The 21,922-nt window shown below is 34.1% G+C and overlaps 1 protein-coding gene across 1 annotated transcript in view; it reads right to left on the reverse strand.

Annotated features, from left to right (window-relative positions):
* LOC117101537 (sushi, von Willebrand factor type A, EGF and pentraxin domain-containing protein 1-like) overlaps nucleotides 1-21,149 on the reverse strand; it is a 28,057-nt gene extending 6,908 nt beyond the window's left edge. Inside the window, exons 1-5 of the mRNA XM_033241507.1 lie at nucleotides 21,097-21,149; nucleotides 11,979-12,024; nucleotides 11,141-11,278; nucleotides 7,180-7,284; nucleotides 6,235-6,348 (exon numbers count right to left, since the gene is read on the reverse strand). Of these exons, the coding sequence (XP_033097398.1) occupies nucleotides 6,235-6,348; nucleotides 7,180-7,284; nucleotides 11,141-11,222 (301 nt within the window). The 5' untranslated portion in view covers nucleotides 11,223-11,278; nucleotides 11,979-12,024; nucleotides 21,097-21,149. The remainder of the gene's footprint in view (nucleotides 1-6,234; nucleotides 6,349-7,179; nucleotides 7,285-11,140; nucleotides 11,279-11,978; nucleotides 12,025-21,096) is intronic.
* Nucleotides 21,150-21,922: the final 773 nt, after the last annotated feature.

The raw sequence follows: 21,922 nt of genomic DNA on the forward strand, positions 1-21,922 counted from the left end.
CATTAATAATTTTAGACTGGTCTGTGATTTTCATATTATTTTTAATAAAGTAATGTGGAAACTTAGATTTTATTATTTCTGCCTAGCACGGAATTAATTGTTTGCCAAGTTGCCTTAATATTATTTCTGTGAATATCGAATTGTTTTTTGAAGTAATTTCTGGAAGATAAGCAGATTATGTTAGTTATTTTATTTCTAAAATTAGTGTACCTTTTTTTATCGATCTCTTTACCAGATTTCATATACTTTTTATATAATCGATTTCTAATATTAATAGAATGAATAATCCCATTGGTTAATAACCATGGTTTATTTTGTTTGCAAATATTAGTTTTTTTCTTGCGGAGTTTTACATGCTTATTATAAATATTCATAAATTTTGTATAAAATAACTAATACATTCCATCAGTATTGTTTGAAGCATTAAGAATTTCAGACCAGTCAGTAACCATAAGTTCAGATGATAAAGAATAAATAGTAATGTCGTTGATTATTCTGCTATATGTATATTTAGATCTACTTGATATAAACGGTTTATCTTTGCAAGAAATACAAAATATCGGTAAATCATCAGTTATGTCAGAGTACAGTAGAGAATACCAGATTTAAATTTATCAACAGGTGAGTTACAATATATATGATCAATTAAAGAGGCAGAGGTTTTAGTTATGCGAGTGGGTCTATCTATAATGGGAAGCAAATTTGATGAAAATAAAGTACTAAGATAATCAGATGTTAGTTTGTGAGAGTCGGCTTTTAAGAGATCAATATTGATATCCCCACATGTATAAAAAGCCTTTTTTTCTTTGTTGATCTCTTCCAACAATAAAGAGATACATTTATGAAATGATTTAACACACTTTTCTGGTAGTCTATAAATAACTGATAAAATGATATTTATTGGTTTTGCTCAATTTCAATACAGAGGGTTTCACAAACATCATTAATAATATTACTGAGATTAGGTCTACACTTATAATTGATACTATCTGCTATATAAAGTGCAATACCACCACCTTTCTTGTTTGGCCTATCATAATGAATGAGTTTGTAACCTGGAATATTATACAATGTATAGGGAGTATAGGCAATAAACCAAGTTTCAGTGAAGCATAAGATGGTAAAGTTATGATTTAGAGTCTGGAGATAATCAAATATTTCTGTAAAATTTTTAGTAAGACTGCGAGCATTAATGTGAATAAAACTAAAATTTGTGTCAATGTGTTGCATCAAGTCATAAAAACTATCACTAAGGTGGTACCTACAATTGGATGGGATATTGTAGTCTAAATCAAAAGGGTTAATACTCAGCTGATTTAATTTATCAAAATTGACAGATTGATTTTTAAAGTTATAATTAATTTCATGTAAAAATTCCTAGAATATGGTTAAATGCAAATAAGGAAGCTTTACATGGTACACAATACCACTCAGAGTAGACAAAAGTACATTGGATATGTGCATAACGTTTACATATAAGTCATCTATTTAGGGATTGTGTATGGTTAGTTTGTACAGATCTGTTGCATACAATACAAGTCATGGTGATGTTAATTTAGATTGAATGCAGCATAGACCCTAGATACAATACACCACTCATGTACATATACATGCATTATATATTAACTTGGTACATTATAAGTGATTCTGAGAGATAAAATATAAGAATAGCAACAATGTTGGGTATAATTAGTAGTAATACAGCAATTTAGTGTGCCTGTTTACATTTGATGGGGTATGCATTGTTTTGCTTAAAGGTTTGCATGGCGAAGAAATAATATATATGTTGAAGTTTGCGGTACACCACGTAAGTAGTTCTGAAAAGAACTGCTGTAGTTGAGAAAGTCTCGACATTTCGATTGAAGTGCTTCAATCGTCTTCAGGAGAATAATATCTGCAGACACTCCAAACAGGGAAATACTTATATGTTTGGGTAGAGAGGCTGGATAGTGATAAACTGACCAATGGGTGAAAGGCTAAAACACAAGCTGGATGGTGATTGGATGGATAAACTGACCAATGAGAAGACTGCTAGTGAAAGGCTAAAACAAAAGCCATTGTTCACGAAAACAAAACAAAAGGGTGGGAACGCCCAAACAAAGGCATGGTTCCAGGGCAGGAAAGTGGGTATGCATTGTTATTGTTTTAGTATCTTTAGAATAAAGATCTTAATATCCTCATTAAAAGTAATATTTGAAGCAAAAAATAATGTAAGTAAAAATACATAAATACTAAATCTTAGTTCAATTCTTAACGAACATAAAAACATTTATGACAAAGTAAAATTAATTTTTCTAAGATTGAATAGCATTCAAGTCAGCCAATTATTACAGTGGTGGGGCTCTGCTGAAATAGGAATGGAATGCGGTGCAATTTCATTTATGAACATCGAAAGTTGTTGTCGAAATTACCATCTGTACATTTATAACGTATTATAGCAGGTACATTGTATGGAATATATCCTCTACTGCGATTTCATTTCTGTAATTCCAATAGGTATTTTATGTCAATGTCATATTTGGCTAACCTTATTAATAGCCTTTGTAGTCTTGGGCTTGCTTGAGTAATACGCTTTTTCCAAATCGACTCAAGTGGTTTGTGGTCGGTTTCTACTTGTACTGTGTATCCATATACACTGGTGTAAACGCTCAAGTGCAAATACGTCGGCTAGTAGTTCTCTCTCGATGTTAGAGTAGTTAAGCTCTGCATTGGTTAGACTGCCAGAAATGTCCATGACAGGTTGTTCTGACTGTAATAGTACTGCTCCCAGTCCTTTAAGTGATGCATCTGTCTCAATTGTATGTTCAGACTTTTGATCAAAGTAGGCAAGAACAGGCATTTGTGTTATTTCTCGCTTGATGTCTTCAAATGCTGCGGTTGCCAACTGTAGATTACATCTTTTTTGCACAATTCTCGTAGTGGTTGGGTCAGTTCTGAAAGTTTTGAACTGAATCTATTAAGGTAATTAACCATTACAAGGAATGATTGGAGTTCCTTTATGTTTTTTGGACTGTCCCTTTCTGTTATTGCCATTGTTTTATAGTAGGATCAACTTTGAGTCCATGTGGATAAGTCAACATATGTCCAAAAAACTTGCAGTTATTTGATTTGAACTGCACTTTGTCCTTGTTGAATTTAATGTTGTTGGCTCTTTGCGGTCTCAAGTAGCTAAGGACTGTGGCATCATGGTGTAAATCCGATTTTCCACTGACTATAATATCGTCAGCTATTCCAGTAATCCTGGAACAAGTTTTTAACACTAGTTTTTATTTGTTCTTTTTTATACTGGGTTTCCTCTTCAGTAACAAATTACTGTTCTCTCTGAGGGCCCAATACCATAAAACAGTCCATGACAGAGACCGAATGAATCAGTACACCGGGGTAACCCCCTACTCATCTCGAAAGATGTACTGGGTTCTTTAAAGTGCACGTGAGCACTTGTGTACACTGGGCCTACGGTTTATAGTCCTTATCCGAGAAAACTTGTTCCACCACCAGAACTATAGGAGCGAGCCGGCCGCGAACCTGTGCCAATATTGTTGGCTATGATCACGGTGCCCCTGCCTTAACCGCTCGGCCATTTGGCTCGCTCAAGTCGTTCTTGGAATATGTCACTTGAGACAGGAAGTCCAAATGGCAATCAAGTTATCATCAAGTTCTACCATCCAATAGCCAGATTGCTTCCAACAGAATAAAGTGGGTGGAATTCGATAGTTCTGGTATGATATCGTCTATGGTTTTACTATAGTATTTGTTACGTTAGATTGCTTTATTTTAATCCTTTGGATCCAGACATTGTCTAAGGTTTCCATTTTACTTCACAACTGTTAATATATTTATCCATTGAGTATGTTCATGCACAGGTTTAATCACACCCTCGTCGCATAATTTCTTTAACTCTTTTTCATATGCTGCTTTTACGCTTACTGGTACTGACCTTGGTGCATGCTGGACTAGTGTGTAGTCTGGTTTTAAGTTGATATGATAAGGCTTCCTTGGTAAAGTACCTATTCCTTCAAATACATCACTGTATTCATTTGATTCTTTGGAAATTGGCAGTTGATGTCGTTTACCATTGAATTCGATGGTGGCATCGTTGATGGTTTTGATTTGTGGTTTGATGGGTTGCTTATCATTAACGATTGACTACACAGTCTCTATTGCCAACACTCGGGTTCCACTTGTAGGTGAGTTGACCTTTGGGAAGGTGACATATCCAAGAGCGTGTGTGAAGATGGGTATATTGTAACAACTGGGGCCATTTTTTCCGGGCCATTTTTTCCTGGGCCATTTTTACCGGGGCCATTTTTGCCTACATTTGTCACACTGCACTGGCTGCCCATAAAAGAAGGTTCATTTCAAGGTTCTATAATGATGGCCTACAAGTGTATCCAATGCTTGGTTTCTGACTATCTGTCGATCACGCAGTCCCGCCACTACAGTGCTCAAGGTCTACAGGGCTAAGATCAGATTCTGACAATACTTTACTTAAAAGACAAATTACTGCTTAAGGATTGCCCACCAGTCAACTCACTCCTACCTTCAAATTGGCTGACATTTTCATGTGTTACCACATTACTAAAAAAAAAAAATTACCACGCATGATTCGTCTTTCATGTTGAAAACTATTGTTTTTCTTGCGATTAGAAATTGACTAGTACTAGATGCCAACATCATTCGAGCACCTATGAATACTGTCCTGGCGGGCCTTGCGGTGGTATTTGGTTTTGTCTGTGTTGTTCTATTATATTTTTCTATCATTCATTTTTTTCTGTTACATTTCATTGCTACAGAATTAGTAAAAATAAAAAAATAAAAAAACAAGAAACGAAAACCGCTATGATCTTAATGTATATATAATTTATTATTAATGCTTTAATGTATGTATTCTGTTTGTTTATTTACTTTGAAGTCACATCAAATATATGATGTAGGTGTTGCATTGCATTTATAAAGGAGTAATAACAATAATTACCGCTGGAAGCTGTTCCACCAAAAGACACTCATTTATACTTGTAATTTTGAAACCATGTTACAGCAAATAGCATTGCATTGTGGGGTGTGTGGACAAATCAACAATTTGTTTTTATCCCCAAATGCTGAAGAGTGCACATCTTAACTGTACTTTCCATCCAGCCCATTGTTTTGTAAAAACTAGAGTAGGCCTATCCCTGTACAGCGGTCTCCCACTAGAACAGTGGAAATTAATAAACTCAATTTACAAATGAAAATTATGCACTTGTCACTTGTAGTCCCACCACCACACCCACTGGACCCGGGCCTAGCGGGGACTTAGCCGGGGATGTAATTTTCAAAAAGGTTACATACATGTAAAAGTCCCAGCCACCTCCCGGCAATGCGGGGCATCGTTTCTGTACATCCCGAGCTAAGTCCCCGCCACTTACTGCTGTAGTCCCGGTAAAATGCCTCGCTAATAAATGATTGGATAAGACCTACTTGAAGGTCTAGTCTATCTGGTCTAAATCGGAGTGTGCAAACAAAAAGGAAACAGATTGACAGATTGATAATAGAAAAAGAAAATAAATGATTGACTGAATAATAACTAGGCAAGGCCCATTGCGTTCTCTCTGATGATGGGATGCAGCCTGCCTAGGCCTAGCTAGAAGTTGGCTAGCGTCGCAAAAGAAAGAACTGCCAACTTGTATGGGATTTTGTCCTAATTTCGTAGGCTATTACATTTAATTCATACTCATATTTGAATAGCACATACGATTGAGAAAACATAGTGATTTGAAAAACTTGTAATTAGTTTAAACATGCAGGTATAGGCCTATAACAATAATTGTTCTATGTAATGCCACTACTGACGTTAATCACGATCAAAACAAAATGTCGGCAAACTTTTTCTGACACATGTGTAAATCAAAATTTTTTCTAAAAAACGACTCAAAACAACTGGTGGTAGGGGGTATATGTTTTATCGCGTACAGCTTGCATTTTCTAACCGAAAAAACAAACATTTCCCACACAATTACATGTCCACCAGTACCTCTTGGGCACAATGTATACAGTACCCGCCGCAAGGCACCGTTTAGGAGCCTAGTTGTTAACAGACATACAGACAGGTTGTTGCCATACATCTCATACACACATTCCACATCTGTATCATCCCAATATCATCCCTCTGTGACCTAATAATAAAAATAATAATATTAAATAATATTATTATTACTAATAATAATAATAATATTAATGAGTAAATTGTAAGCTCACTTGTTTCGCAGAGAATGCCTGTCCAGCCTGGTTGACAGTAGCAGACAAAATTGGTGATGTTATCATTATAACATGAAGCATTATTCTGACAAGGGTTTGAATTACAATCAACATCTGTCAAAAACAGAAAAAAAAATTGAATGAAAATCAATTAATTTTTATTAAATTATTAAAAAATGGATTCTATGATGTGTGTGAAAAGGACTACCATGAGCTTTAATTAGTTCAACACAAAATGTATTTTCCCTCTAATATAAAATAAAATAAATTATACAAAACAGGTTAACAACGCCTCAGACAACTGAACTCAATCAACTGCGCCCCAAAATAAACTCGCTCCCAAAAACCTGGGCCCATGTCGGCCTTAAGTTAACTCCGTCCCATAACAACTTAGTCCCAGTCAAATAGACCCCAAGCCAACTCAACCAACACCAATTCTACCGTAAGTCAACTCAGCCCCACATCAGGAAAATACAATTCCAGAGTGAAAACCAAGTTTAACCCACAAAGGTATATATCGAGCGTGGTCCTTCTAGTAAATTGGGCAGTACTGTACCATAAATACAGTGACTATATATTAAAGATCATATAGTTACAACATAGCGCTCTTCGCGATTTATGCATAACAAATAGGAGCGTCAATGTTAAGCAAAAAGTAATCATTTTTAGAGTGTCCTAGTTGTTACAGAATTTTCATGCAGAATTTGTGAGATGCGCTATCTGTAGTTAAAGATTGTTGATTTCAAAGTTGAAAAGTAATCATGGTTGCAACCATTACCACTACACTGCAATGTTAGAGAATTTGCACACAAAAAATCGCGGAGAACACATTTTTGTTATTATAAGATCTTAGCTCATACGGCTGTTCCAAGGCAAAACAACGCATATATAATAGCAGTTACGTTGTTTTTCGATGGGACGGCCGTATTAAAAATGCATTCTCACTAGTTTCACAGTGTACCCCTGTCCATCCTGGTAGGCGAGAACTCGTGTAGCGGTTACTTTCCAAGGTTCCTCTGTTCATGCACAGGCTGATGGGATGGTCAACTACTGTACATCAACAAAATCAAATGACAACAATATCATATCAATAAGCCCAATAATTAGTGAAAGAAATGATTACGTCTTGGCATATTAGTCCATAAAAACAGATAATTAAAATAATGTTAATTAAAAGAAACATGTAATGTATCACAAAAGAAGTGTTGGTAACAAACATAAAAAATATTTAATAAATTTAAATTAATATAATTAATTAATCTAAATAAATTAATTTAATGATATATTTGTTGATATATTTGTAAAAAAAGAGATAATCATCTTTTTAAAACTAATTATATTTTTCTTAATAAGCACAGTAATTAGAAAAAATTAATTATTCAATCTTGAGATTTTAGCAAATGATCATTTGTGGCAAAGACAAACTAAAAACAGTCACTCGTCGCAAAAACCAATTTCTGGTTAATACTACGTGGTTAAACAGTAAAATGAGAGCTATAAAATGATAAAAAAATAATTTAAATCCAACATTTCCTTTTGAAGCTACAAGCGTTTAAACATACAGCTGTTTAAGAAAACTATTTGCGAAATCAGTCAGAAAGTTTATGATTTCAGGTATTTCTCAGTCAGAAACCATTACCAAATCATGAAAACTTACTTTTTAAAAATTAAAAATAGGGAAAATAACAGCATAGCATGATGTGTAGATATATAAAGGTTATAGTTTAGTGCAATAAAATAGATTTAAAATATTTTGACATTCCATCATGTTTTGGCCATTATCTCTGAAACAAGATTTGGAACAAGTGACTGGTTTGGCTTGTCTTTGCCACATTTATGAAAACTTGATTTCATATTGCATTATGCTTATATGTTCAAAAAACAATAGCATTTTTATAATTTACTTGTATTTTAATGCTGTGATAGTCATGAATTTATTTTGCTTGAAAATATTAATAAAGCAGAGATTTCAATTATATTTGTATCTTGTTGGATAATCAAAATATTAAATAAAGGACAAAATTAATTTAATAACCATTCGCTGTTGATTCAGTCAAAAGATATTGCAGTATTTAAAATTATATATTTTACATTAATTATTTATATAATAGTAATTAGCAATTTCAAGAATTGGAATAAATGGGAATCAACTAGAATAAAATTCAGGTTGGTAAACAAGACTTTAAATCCAAAAGTTAAAAATGTATGTCTACAAGGGAGTAAATATAAATATAATCCATGAAATATCCTTATCTAACCGGAACCATAACCAGATGAAAAGCAAATCAAATCAAATCAAAGTTTCTTTTATTTGGAGCATAAAACAATTAATAACAGAAAATTTCATTAGGTAAACAATATTTGGGGGAAAGAAACTAAAAGTGATAAGCAAAACATGGGAGAATGTAACTAAAAGAAGGAGGATCAGATATACTGAAATTGGTTTTTTGACTGATCTTCCATAAGCATTACGTATAATGAAATAATAATAATGTAATTGTTTCTGAATTTTTTCCTTTTTATTAATCCAGTTGCCAATTTTTATAAGTAAACATGTCAAGTCCGTAAGTAAAAACAACATTTACTTATAAAAATTGACAACTGGATTAAGTGAGAAAGTTCAATGCAAGTACACCATTCTGACATGACAACTGGCGCACTCATTTCATCTAGGGTTCAAAATTTTCCCGGGAGAGGACCTGTAATAAGAGTGAGTAAGTTTGGTTTAACTGATCGTTTTCAAGAGGGGAAAACCTTAATTTTGAAGAACTTAAAAGCCATTAAAAGACACTTCAGAAGTACTGTGCTATCTTTTTGATAATGGGTAAAAGCTGATTCTTCTTCTTCCATTCTAGTACAGACCACCATTCAGTGTATTTTCGTACTGTGGTGGTGTGCGAAGTAGGCAAGGTTTTAGAATCCAAGACTCATTTTATTTTATTTATTATTATTATTATTATTATTATTATTATTATTATTATTATTATTATTATTATTATCTACAGTATTTTTATTTTTTTTTATTTTTTTTATTTTTTCTTTAGTTATTTATTTATTTAAAAAAAAAATTAAAACATCAACCTCTTTGCTAGACTCCTCTGGGAAGGGGCACGACTCCCATTTCACCTTATGGTGGAGTACCCATTTCACTGCTCTGTTTTAGTTTCGGAGCTGCAGATTTTCCAGACTACGTTTGAAAGTACTGAGTGATTCACTGTCGACAACATGCTGTGGAAGACTATTCCAGAGACGGATGCTGTCCGGGAAGAATGATTTACAGTAAGGTAAATTTGAGTTCTTGCAAATGGTATCAGGAACTTGCAGGAATGACCACGTAAGTTTACACCTGATGGAGTCAGGCACGTGCGGCATACATTGACGAGACCATTTACTAGGCGATACATCATGTTAACTTTAGTCTGGGCCCTCCTTTCTTGAAGTGGGGACCATTGAAGATCGTTTGGCATTGATGTTACGCTGCTTGTTTGACGATAATCACCACAGACGAATCGGGCATACCTTCTTTGCATCATCTCAAGATTTGGATGTTGCCTGTCGTTGGAGGGTCCCATACTGCGCTGGCATACTCAACAATAGGTCGCACTAAGGTTTTGTAGCAAATCTCCTTGATCTTCTTGGGGCACTCAAAGGTCTTTCAATAGAGATGTTGGCAGTGGTTGGAGATGACGGGACTTGTTATTCGATGATGAAATGGTCTTCATAATATCATCATCAGTGACAGGTTCCCATTAATCAAAACAATGTCAACATCATTAACTTGTTCAGCAATAAATGCTGAGCAGTGGTACCCTGACTTTAGACAAAAAAGGTTCCAAAGATCTATGCCTGACCCACATGATGGGAATTTAGGACCATTACTTGCACTAGTGAGTTATACCTCCATGGTGAGTTCAAAAATAATCCTAAACAGCTGCTTTTGATTGCATGTGCAGTACTAATCTTGGGCTAAAGGTCCACTGATTAATCTCAGATAAGATAGTATAATACATACTCCAAGTATCGAAATGCACGCCATCGTATCGGGATTCAATATTTCGACATTAATTATGTCATAATCAGGAATGCGTGGTCATTTTCTGTAAATAAATGGCCCCATGGCTTCCGGGCTAAGTAGCTATATGACTGCTCTAATCACTTGGATCCGATGACTTGGATCCAAGAAATCCGACTTTGACAATCTACATCGCATGCTCAGAATTCGGCTGCCAAGCTGGTCTGTGGTGGTAGAAGGTGTGATGCTACACTTATCTTACGTCAAACTGCACTGGATGCCCGTAAAAGAAGGTTCATTTCAAGGTTCTATGATGGCCTACAGGTACAAGTGTATCCAATGCTTGGTTTCTGACTATCTGTCAATTACGCAGTCCCCCACTAAAGTGCTCAAATACTTAATACTGCTTAAGGATTGCCCACCAGTCAACTCACTCCCACTTTCAAATCGGCAGACATTTTCATATGTGTTACCACATTACTGAAACAAATTACCATGCAACATTCGTCTTTCATGTTGAAAACTATTGTTTTTCTTGCGATTAGGAATTGCCCAGGACTAGATTTCAACATCTTATACCATAATTATCATGTACAGAAGGTAGTGCATCAGGGTTTCAAGCTTCTTTGCTTTTGTTCTGTAATGTATGCTCACATTAATAGGTACATGCTCACACTGTATTAGTCGATGTCATGCGTCTATGCTGGGGTAGTACCACATAGAGTACTCGCTGAATCTTAAATAACTTTCCAATAATCACTGATTTGTATTATGTTTATTTTCAATTCAAATTGCAGCCACCTGAGAATCACAATCATATTATGAAAAACACTAATGGAGTACACATAGGTGACGATATGATAATAGGGCAACTTAAAAAAAGAACATACTTACTGGTTCCACAGTCATAGTCGGTAAATATTTTTAGACATTCACACTTTAGGAAATCAAAGTGAGTACATTTTTCACCGGTCATACAATCACTGTTGTTTGTACATCTTTTATCGTCAAATACATTACTAATCGTAAAATCTTCAATTTAAGAATAAAAAAAGAAACAAAGGGATGAATTGGCATTTCTTTATATCTTTTTATATATATTTTGAATTAAATAAATTACATTATTTATATTGCGTATGATACTTAAAATAACAAAAACTGAAAGTATGGAACAAGAAATGTATTAGTTACTGACAATGACATTGCTTTATTATAATTATCAGCTCACAATAAAACAAAAACCTGAAAATGCTTGCTGTTGTTTGGATAAACAATGGTTTTTTGAAACTCACACAAGAAATCAGAGTAACTTTGACATGTACCACTATTCACGCAGTCCCTGTACAAGTGCTCGTACCTGTTTTAATTACTTACAAAAATAAATGACTATATTATGATTCCAGAACAAATTATGGTTTTCAATAAGACCCTTTAACTTGTGGAGGGTTATACTCGGCATACAGTTTTTGTTTAAAATGTTTGAAGCCATTTCGACCCATAAAATAATAGTACTAAAAAGTATACCTTCTATAGTTTATCTTTTGGTCTGTGACTGTTGTAGCAGCCATAGACAGGCGCTTAGTTCACATAATTCTGAAATGAACCATAACATTGGGGTAACACCCTACTCGTGCGAAAGATGCAATACGTTTTTAAAGAGGACACGAGCCAGATGTATAAACGGGACCTCCCGTTTTCAAATCGTTATCCGAGAAGACTTGATTCTACTAACCGGAATAGTTAGCGGCGATCAGTGGGAGCCAAAATATCCACCATTCCTGTTAAAATACAAAATGTAAACATCATAGATATTGATTTTGCACACACAAACATTGAAATTAATTTAAAGACTCTGGTGGTGTACCTCAATGCACCATCTTAGCCCCTATTGTTTTTCTTAGTGATATAAATGATGAAATGAAAGATAATACTGTCCAATATCAATACTTAGAAATTATATTTACATGATTTGACCATAAAGTAACTATTCTACAAGATTGTATTAACTCCCTGCAAAAGTAGAGTAATCATAATAAACTAAAGCTTAACCCACCCAAATGCATTGTATACTTTGGGAAATCGGTTGTCCAGTCATCAGAAATATTCATATCTAATATTATAATAAACTTGGGGTTGAATCTTAGATTGGATTCCCAAGTACATCTTTTAAAATATTCTTAAGTTGTTTAAATTTTTAAAACAATTTTACCAATCTTTTTACTACTGAATTTCAATATTTTTTATATGTGATTACGACGTGTGTCATTAATTGTATTACTGTACTTTACCTTGTGATCTTTGTCGATGTATTTTAACAAGATTCAATGTATTCTATGTTGTATTGTAGATTAAGCTTTTATCATTTTTGAAATGAAGTAGCTTCTCAATTGTATTAATTTATTAAAACAGGACCATTTAAAAAACAGACTGTTACATCTTGTCTGAAATTATATCCTGTATAAATATGTTTAAATTGCTTATGGAAACAAATGAAAATTGGGGGTTCTTTCAGAAAATTGGAAAATTCAAGGGGCACTTTTTAAATGAAAACAATATTATATAAGGACATCTGGAAACCGAAGATTACAAATGTTTCTGGTGCAGAAAAGATAATCGTCCAGAGAGCATGCTCATGACAAGAATGCTGTGAGTATTTACACAAAGCAGATGAAATTATTGGTAGTAGTGGTAAGCTTGTTGGCCATCTGTCGATTGAAATTAGCAGTATCATTGCAGGGTTTCTTTCAAATTCCGATGAGAACGTTGAAAATTGTCGGGAAAAAAATTCAAAGAGAAGTAGTAATTTGCCTAGACAAATGTAAGAGAGGAAAGTTTGAAAGATCCTGTCCGGAGAACTCTCATCTGTCGAGGCGAAACATCCTAATTTTGAAACTGACATACAGTATGAAGGAAATTTGAATCCACTCCGCAGCTAGCTCAATCTCAAATCATGACAACCACAGTCCCAGGATAGACTGGATTATTGGCTTTCAAAAAAAAAAAAAAACACATGATATTTTGGGGGGGGGGGGCGCTTATTCAAAGTAAATTTTCATAACTTCAAATTTTTAAGGTGCTTATTCAAAGGGGCGCTTTAATTCATACGTACGTGATAGTAATATGTACATACGTAAATAGGTATAGGCCTACAAAGCCGTAATCATTTACTTCTTCATAGTGTATTTGTTGAATTTATTTTAATTATATATGTGTTCAATAATTGCTATATCATACAGAAATGCCAACCTGTATACTGTTACACAAATTGCAGGATATTGCATAATGCGATTTTTGAAATAGAGTTTGAATATATATTGACAATAGAAAGTTCCAGTAAATGATCCATCATTTTAAAGTTTTACTGTGGGTAATTAGATATGAATATGATAAAAAGTAAATTTTCTTGTTTTGGTCATTGATTCTGGTTTATTGCATGCCCAGCAAGCCCTCCTACACATTAGCTTACGGATCCATGATCAGGACGAGAGTACAAGCCCGTAGGCAGGATTTTTATAGAGAGAGTGAGTAAAGAGTTATATTTTTTATCAAAAGGGCAGTTTGAGTCCTTGCTCACCTCAGCATCGTAGTTAGGGAAGTTTTTAATGATTATAACGCCTCAGATGTCCAGAAATGGCATTGTATATTAAAAAGTCAAATTCAATGTTTTCAATGGCAGATTTAAGGGGTGGGAGAGGGCGACCCAAGCCTCGCCCCCGCCCCCCCTTTTGGGAGGTGAAAAAAAAGAAATGAAAAAAAAATATAAGCCCAGAATGCCTCAAAATGTTATTTTCGGGTGTCTAGAACACAAAAAATTTCCCCGCACCATAGGACAGTGTTGTCTCGATCAGCCCAACTTTAGGCCCCCACTTTCGGCACCCCTCCCCCACTTTTAGACATCTCTGGATCCGTCCCTGTTTGTAGCTAATTTCAACAACTTCCATGCAAATGTTATTCATTCTAATTCAAAAAGTAATTTCTGGGAAAGGGTGTTCTATTAAACTCTTAAATCCATCTTGCTACCGTTGGAGATTATAATAAGCTAATACAACTACAATGTTTCTGTCTATGAAAAGCCTTTTCAGAGTTCGTTTCATCAATCTAATGTTTTTGTAACCAAGTAATGCAGAAATTGATACAAAAAAAAATCAATCGCTGACGGTGAATGTTAAAAGAAGTATATGAGTAATTACCTTAACAAAGAATAAAATGTTGACATTAAATGCCAAAACAATGTCCCAATTTGTTAATAAGGCAGATAGACAACAGATAGTTTCCGGCTTCGAATCCCAGTTTAGAAGTTCCTAACGTTCAAAATTGACATTATAATGATAAATATTTTTTACCTCTAAATATATCTTTAAAATAAGAATAAAAATAGACACAGTGCAAGACAACTAAGCCTCCATGGCCCAGTTGGTTAAGTTACTTGTTACTATCACGTATGTACATATTACTATCATATGTACGTATAGGTGTTAATTTTACGTAGTGTTATTAGATAAAAAAAAGTTACCCAACCAGGATTCAAACCCGGGACCTTCTGGTTGTACACGCCTTAACTACAGTAAACTAGGCCATGGAAATTGTGTAACACTATGCAGTTTTGTTTTAAAGTGGTCACTCCTGAACCCCCTGTTAGGTAATCATGTACTGTATTAAACATTGTAAGTGTGGCTAAAATTAGTAGGTATTCTAGTGCAGAATGACCTGAAGTGGGATGCTATGTTAACATGATGGTTTCAAAAGGTAGTAAAACACTCCATTTGTTGCGACGTCTATAGAAATTTGGGGTAAATTACCTGCTCAATATATTGCACTTATGTACACCCCTGTTACAAATACTGTATACCTTTATGGCATTTTGATCTTTCTCGGAAACATATTACATCAACTGAATCTATTCAGAAAAGGGCAGTTAAGATGATCTAGGGATCCCTTACGGTCATAGTAGATATTCAGAGGCTCTTAGCCAGTGTAATCTTACCCGATTTCAGTGATAGAAGATTAGTAATCTGCAAGCAATCTGCTGACTCATGTCTTTTAAAGGAAAGTGCAGGATTGGTCCTTTTGAGGTTTTGCACTGCTATTGACAGTGTTGAAACACCGGAGTTTTTTGGCTATTCTTTTGAAAAACCAACTTTAAAAAGCTTTTTTTAGCTATTTTCAATACTTGTTTAACTTAAGTATTTTTACTATAGAGTATTAAGGTTGGTGAGGCTATAAGTTTTTTTCCCGCTTTACAACTTTAAGTTTGCTTTTTACTGCTTGGTATCTGCTATGCTGCTTTTTAAATCTCCTTATCTGAGTCAGCGCTATAGCTGCTTTTTTAGCTATGTAGCATTTTTGTTGCTTTTTACTGCTTTGCATCTATGCTTTTTTTTATATGCCCCTCTCTGTGTCAATGATATAGCTGCTTTTTCTGCATTTTTTGCTATCTATGCTTTTCTGAGCATCTGCTGTGCTGTTTTTTAATATATCCTTATCTGTGTCAATGCTATAGCTGCTTTTTCTGCTATGTAGCATTTTAGTTGCTTTTTACTACTTTTCACCTGCTATGCTGCATTTTTTATATGTCCCTCTATGTGTCAATGCTCTGCTGGTTGTACTATGCTACTTTACTACAGTATGTGCCTATTTTAGTCGATGTTATAGCTGCTTTTTGTGCTTTCTTTTTGCTATACAGTAGCATTTCAGTTTGCATTTAGTCTATGCTGCTTCTTTTATTATGTCCCTATTTCAGTCAATGCATATGCTTTTTCTGTCTTTATTGCTATGTAGCATTTCAGTTTGCTTTTTACTGCTTGGTATCTGCTATGCTGCTTTTTTAAATCTCCCTATCTGAGTCAGTGCTATAGCTGCTTTTTTTTGCTATGTAGTATTTCCGTTTGCTTTTTACTGCTGGTTGTCTGCTATGTTTTATGTCTCTACTTGAGTCAATGCTATAGCTGCTTTTTCTGCTTATTTTTGCTATGTAGTATTTTAGTTTGTATTTTACTGCTTCTTCTCTGCTATGCTACTAAAACATGTCATGTGAGAAAATAATCATCAGTCCGATTATTATAATGATTATTATTTTCATATTATTATCATTTATTATTATTATTATTATTATTATTATTATTATTATTATTATTATTATCATCATTTATTATTATTATTATTATTATTATTTTTATTATTATTATTTTTATTATTATTAATAATATTATTATCTATTTGTATTTAATTAATTTAATTATTGTTATTAATATTTATTTGTATTTAATTATTGTTCTTAGAATGTTTTATTATAATTATTTATCATCAGTCCTGCCAGAAAATTATTATAACAATTATCAGTGACAATTGTATTGAAGTTCACTTCTTTTTTTATTAAGAACCAGTAATAATAATAATAATAATAATAATTATTATTATTATTATTTATTTGCATTTAATTATTGTATTGTATTACAGTATTTATTAACTCCTCTGCTCCCATTGAACACATTGTTAATGACATTATTTATAAATTATGTAGATGCCATTGTTCCCCCACATGTGTTTGTTCACATGAAACTTTTTCATTAATAACTTCATTTCATTGCTTTACAGTATATAATGTTGAAATGGTCAGTCATAGTTTTTACTGTGTCATTAAAGAAAACATACAGTATTTATTTAGAATTTATTTTGAATGTACTGCCAATTAATGCAAATTATAATTTTTGTTTAAACATCACTGTTTTTGTTATTTTGGATGTCATGTATACAAACTACTTTCTGGCAAAAAATCTCTTCGTAAAGCGCAAGAATGAACAAGGTTATGTTACCAAGGACATTGTTAACTTTTGGTGTGCAATTCAATAGATAGAAGCTTTTTAAATACAACATAATAAACTTCATTATAATGAATTTACATAAATTTGTTTTATATTAACATGATAAATCATAAAATATATATAAGTGTTTATAATTCATATAATAAATATAAATACAAATACAGTAATCCAACAGTAATTTTAAAATAATTGTATTATTATTATTATTATTATTATTTACAAAAAAAACAATTAAAAAAAATGGATTTTTTTTTTTGTAAGAAAATATTATTATTTTCATTTGTGTACTGTTGTTAGTAAATATTGTTTTACTTTGAATATCAATGCACCAGCAAACAACTGGCTGATCTGAGCCCATTAATTATTATTATAATAATAATCATAATTATTATTATTTTCATATTACTGTATTATTATTATTATTATTATCGTTATTATTATTATTATTATTAAAATTATTATTTATTTGTTTATTTAATTTTTGTTATTAGAATTTTTTATTTTAACTATCATCAGTCCTGCCAAAAAATTAATACAACAATTATCAGTGACAATTGCATTGTAGATATTATTATTATTATTATTATTATTATTATCCAAAGTGACCGAAAATGCTACATAGCAAAAATAGCAAGAATAGTACTACAGCTCTGTATCAAACATTGTATAGCTAAAAGAGCAGTTAAAGCATTTTGGTTATGAAACTCATCGCAGGAATATGTTTAACGTTCACCTGGATATTTTCAGGGCCATTTTCAGTTCCTCATGTCTAATTGGGGATCTACTGTAGTTGTTAGCTAGGTTCATATGGAATTATAGCCAGATGAAGTAGCTGATCTACTTGCCAACTTAATTGGATTAAATCCACTAATCGCGTTCGACGTTAAAGTTTAGAGCGAGATATTTTGACTACCAAAAATTTGGAAAACACATCATTAGACAGGAAGTACAATCGCATGGTGGGCAATTACTGTTGATTTTCGCGCGACTAGTTTATGCATGGAGGTATTATTGAGAAAGAGATCACACGGAAAATCTACGCGCACGCAGTGCTATGCAAATGGACCAAGGTCAAAGTTGCCGCAGCGCATAAAGAACGTTTGCGCGATGCCTTTGAAGTCCCATGTGTTCCCCGCCATCAAATTTTCAACAGGCATAGTTGACCAAAAAATTGAACATGACGAAATTTAGAGCACCTTCTTTTCTCAATGCGGACTACATACTGTCAATCACTATGGCTGAGCAATCTTTTCTATTTTGAAGCTGATACATTTATCTCTCATAAAATATCAAACATATTAATACTTTCCACCAAGAAAAGCTTCAAATTTAATGGAACATTTACATGACCTATAAAAGTATAGTATATTTCAACTTCAATTTTCATAAATTGGCCAAAATTCGCCCATTCCAATTTTAACAGATATTAATTATTAAATGATTAAGGATTATAATAAACTAAGTCATTTTAGGGTTAACGAGGGTTAACGATTCGAAAAATGAATCCAAAATCTGATTATTTTTCAGTTTTACGCTGACTTAGCTTTATAGTCGAACCAGTAAATCTTTAGACAAAATTATAATGAACACAAAAGTAATTTTAACATAAATATTTTACGGAATCCGTTCCTGAAATATACAAATAATAACATACCAAAAGCCCAAAAAAATCTAATCAGGGGAACATTGTTCATTATAAAGATATTTAATGGGTTAAAATCAAACGTTTTATTGCACAACTGCTCATTTGAAAGCGTATAAATGCATGTCATTGCCAAGTTGTTGCTAACAAAAAAATGTGAATTATAGGGTAATACGCCCGCGCGCGATCCAAAAGCGGGGAACACATAGGTTTGTCGCGTCAAAGGGATCTGTTGCCGAGTGATCTCCTTCTCAATAATACCTCCATGGTTTACGCTAGATCGAGACTATAGGCGTAAGCTAGGCCTAGGTCTTGGCGGTTGATTAGACTGGCCGAGGAGTCCAGCTGGAGGGTTTACACTGATTTTTCCCCCAAGTATTTCGTTTAGTGCGTGGTAGTGTGGGCATGCTGATTTCGGGTCATCCATTATTACATTGGCCGACCCCTTGCCCGTCCCACGAATAAAAACGTCTCTCACAGCATTGTGTTCTGCTCTTAGATTTTTCAACTTTGTCACAACAATTGCCGATGTTATGCTATTGTGGCCTAAGTCCCGCATTCTCTCTGCTATCCTCTCGTGGACACCAGCCTTCTGACGATACAATTTATCTTCAACTTTTTCGGTGATTTCTGGCTCCCTCCAGATATCTATTAAATATTCCTGCGCATACGTCCAGAGATGCCGTTTCTTTACTGACTTTTCGGCCATCATTTGCAAAATAAGACTTGTTGAAATTAAAGTACATCAGGGAGACTGCGTCAATTCTGAATGGTGTTTATGACAGTAACTAAAAAACGTGCTAACCAGCGAGCATGGAAGGTCACTTTGCTTCAATATAATTGGTATATTCGTGCCCTATGGCCACCCGCTGTTTAATTGTTTACTGGCTTTAGGCTGGATTAAGAAGTTAGTCGACATAAGTTTACTCGACGGGCTTAGTCGAGTTGTGGCCTTCATCTCGCCATACTTGAGCGGTCATACTCAAACTTATGGCGAGATCATCTAGCTCATCCACTAAAATTATCTCGCTATAGTTGGATATGAACGGGGCTGTTGTGGTGGACAAGCAAAGTATAAAATTGTTTCGAAAACCAATTCGGTTTTTAATGATTTCAGCTTTTGGGGTCCGACGTAACAAACATTCCATTGTCATCTTTAACATGCACTGAAGTATTCTTGGTTTTCTGTGATAATGATCACGCTGCTTCAACATTACTTTCATCCTTTGAATGAATAATAATCAGAATTTATCAATGTATTCATTTTCGATTTGTTTTATTCCCTTCTTAATTTCTCTTTGTTTTCTGTTCATCTGCTTTCAATTCTGTGATCGATCGTAAGCTACAGCTTATTTAGGATATTTTGACCTTAATGGTGGATCCCAAGCGCAATGCTTTTATCAAAGTCAAAAAAGGCTGCTTTTATGCAAAAAAAAAAAAAAAAAAAAAAAAGTTTTAAAAGAAGGAATTTGTCTTTCGTAGTTCTCCAGAATATTGATACCGACTACCTTATGTCAAGAATATCCTTTGCTTTCACAGATTTCCCTCCTAGGTTTGTTGACACTGATGTTAACACCGCAATTATTAAACCCACAACTTCAATTCTTAAAGGGATGAAGTGGCTCCAGAAAACAGGAAAACTATTAACATCAGGCTAAATTGTCAGTGGTACACAGATGATTGCAGGACGGCTAAAAGAAAAACGGCGCTCACTTGAACATAGATTGTTTAGATAGGCAAAGAGTGTGATCTAGAATACAAGCAAACAATGTTCTGCGTATAGTAACATACTTGATACCGCTGTATTACATTAAATCCAAGATCGAGGATTGTGAATCAGACCAGAAGATTCTTTCTAAAATCACAAACTGACTCTTTGGTAAAAGAAAATTGGAGGCTTTCCGTTTAGCTTATCAGATGAATCTTGCGAATGAATTAACCAAGCTTATTCTTGGATAAAGTTCATATGCTGAGAAGGTCACTTATCATATGCGAGTCGATGTGCAGAATAATAAAAGAAAGTTTATGCAGCATCAGTGTTATAAAGCTAATACGCGCGCACGCTGTTTGGTACAACATGGCGCCATGCGCCAAGTTGGCCAAACTCTCTCTACATCTACAGTTCTGATCGGGGGGTGCGCACCCCCCCCCCCACCTCCGCGTTCATTTGTCTTTGTTTCTTGTGGCTTCAAAAGCGCCTTGAGACAGTTTTCTGTGGAAGGCGCTATGAGTCATGACCATTGACTAGGCTAGGCTAGGCCTAAGTAGCCTAATTAATGCATATAGGGCCTATATATATATATATGTGATAGAAAGTACACTTTCGAAAGAAATAAATGAAATAAGAAAACAAAAATTAAATAACAATCATTCAGTTGCAGACGTACCTTGTTTAAGTAGTATACAATGCTAACAATGCTTCTTGCCCCAGCTAGGCAAGATATCCATGTGCAAAGCAGTGGCGTTTGTTTATCCATGAAAAAAGCACGCCGGGAAAGTTTGCCATACCAGGAAAAAATGTGACGTTAAGTAGCTTATGACGTATGCATGCCAACTATATTGTGAGTGTGACGTCACCAAAAAATAAAAATTTTCTTAAAACAAAAATATTAATAACTACAAGGTTTGTGGGCGTAATTCCATAATTAAGGGTAGCACCATCTCCTTGCCATACAAATTACAGCTCCCACTGACGTCTCAGTCGAGAAAATAAGGGTAGCTGAAGTTTTTCTCGCAAATCTGACTACAGTACAAAACAAAATCAAAGTCCACTTCTGACTTGGAGTTGTTCTTCGCACACGCCGCTGAGGGCGGTGTTCCGGCAACCCTGGGTCGAGGTGAGTGTATTATACCATAGAGAAATTTCTCTATGGTCTATTTGATCTATCATCCGCGTTTGACATAATCGATTATTCTATTTAACTTATGAGGCTCGCATCACTTAGCCGGGTAGGCAACATGGTGCTTAGTTGTTTCCCGTCTTACCTGACATCTCGAAACAGCTTGTCAGCATGCGCAATTTCAATTTCAATTTAATATGATATTTTCGTAACAGTGGCACACGTTGGACAATACCCAACGGTGCATCCAAATATAAGAAAAATAAACTTAAACTAGATAAAAGTAAATTAAACTAAAATGTAATAAACAAAGTAAAATTTATCAACATGGCATTTAGGCCTATGTGGTACGGTAGTCTTACAGTACCGTATT

Source organism: Anneissia japonica, unplaced genomic scaffold, assembly GCF_011630105.1.
Source record: "Anneissia japonica isolate Jap-2015-1 unplaced genomic scaffold, ASM1163010v1 scaffold310_len583560_cov164, whole genome shotgun sequence".
Lineage (NCBI taxonomy): Eukaryota > Metazoa > Echinodermata > Crinoidea > Comatulida > Comatulidae > Anneissia > Anneissia japonica.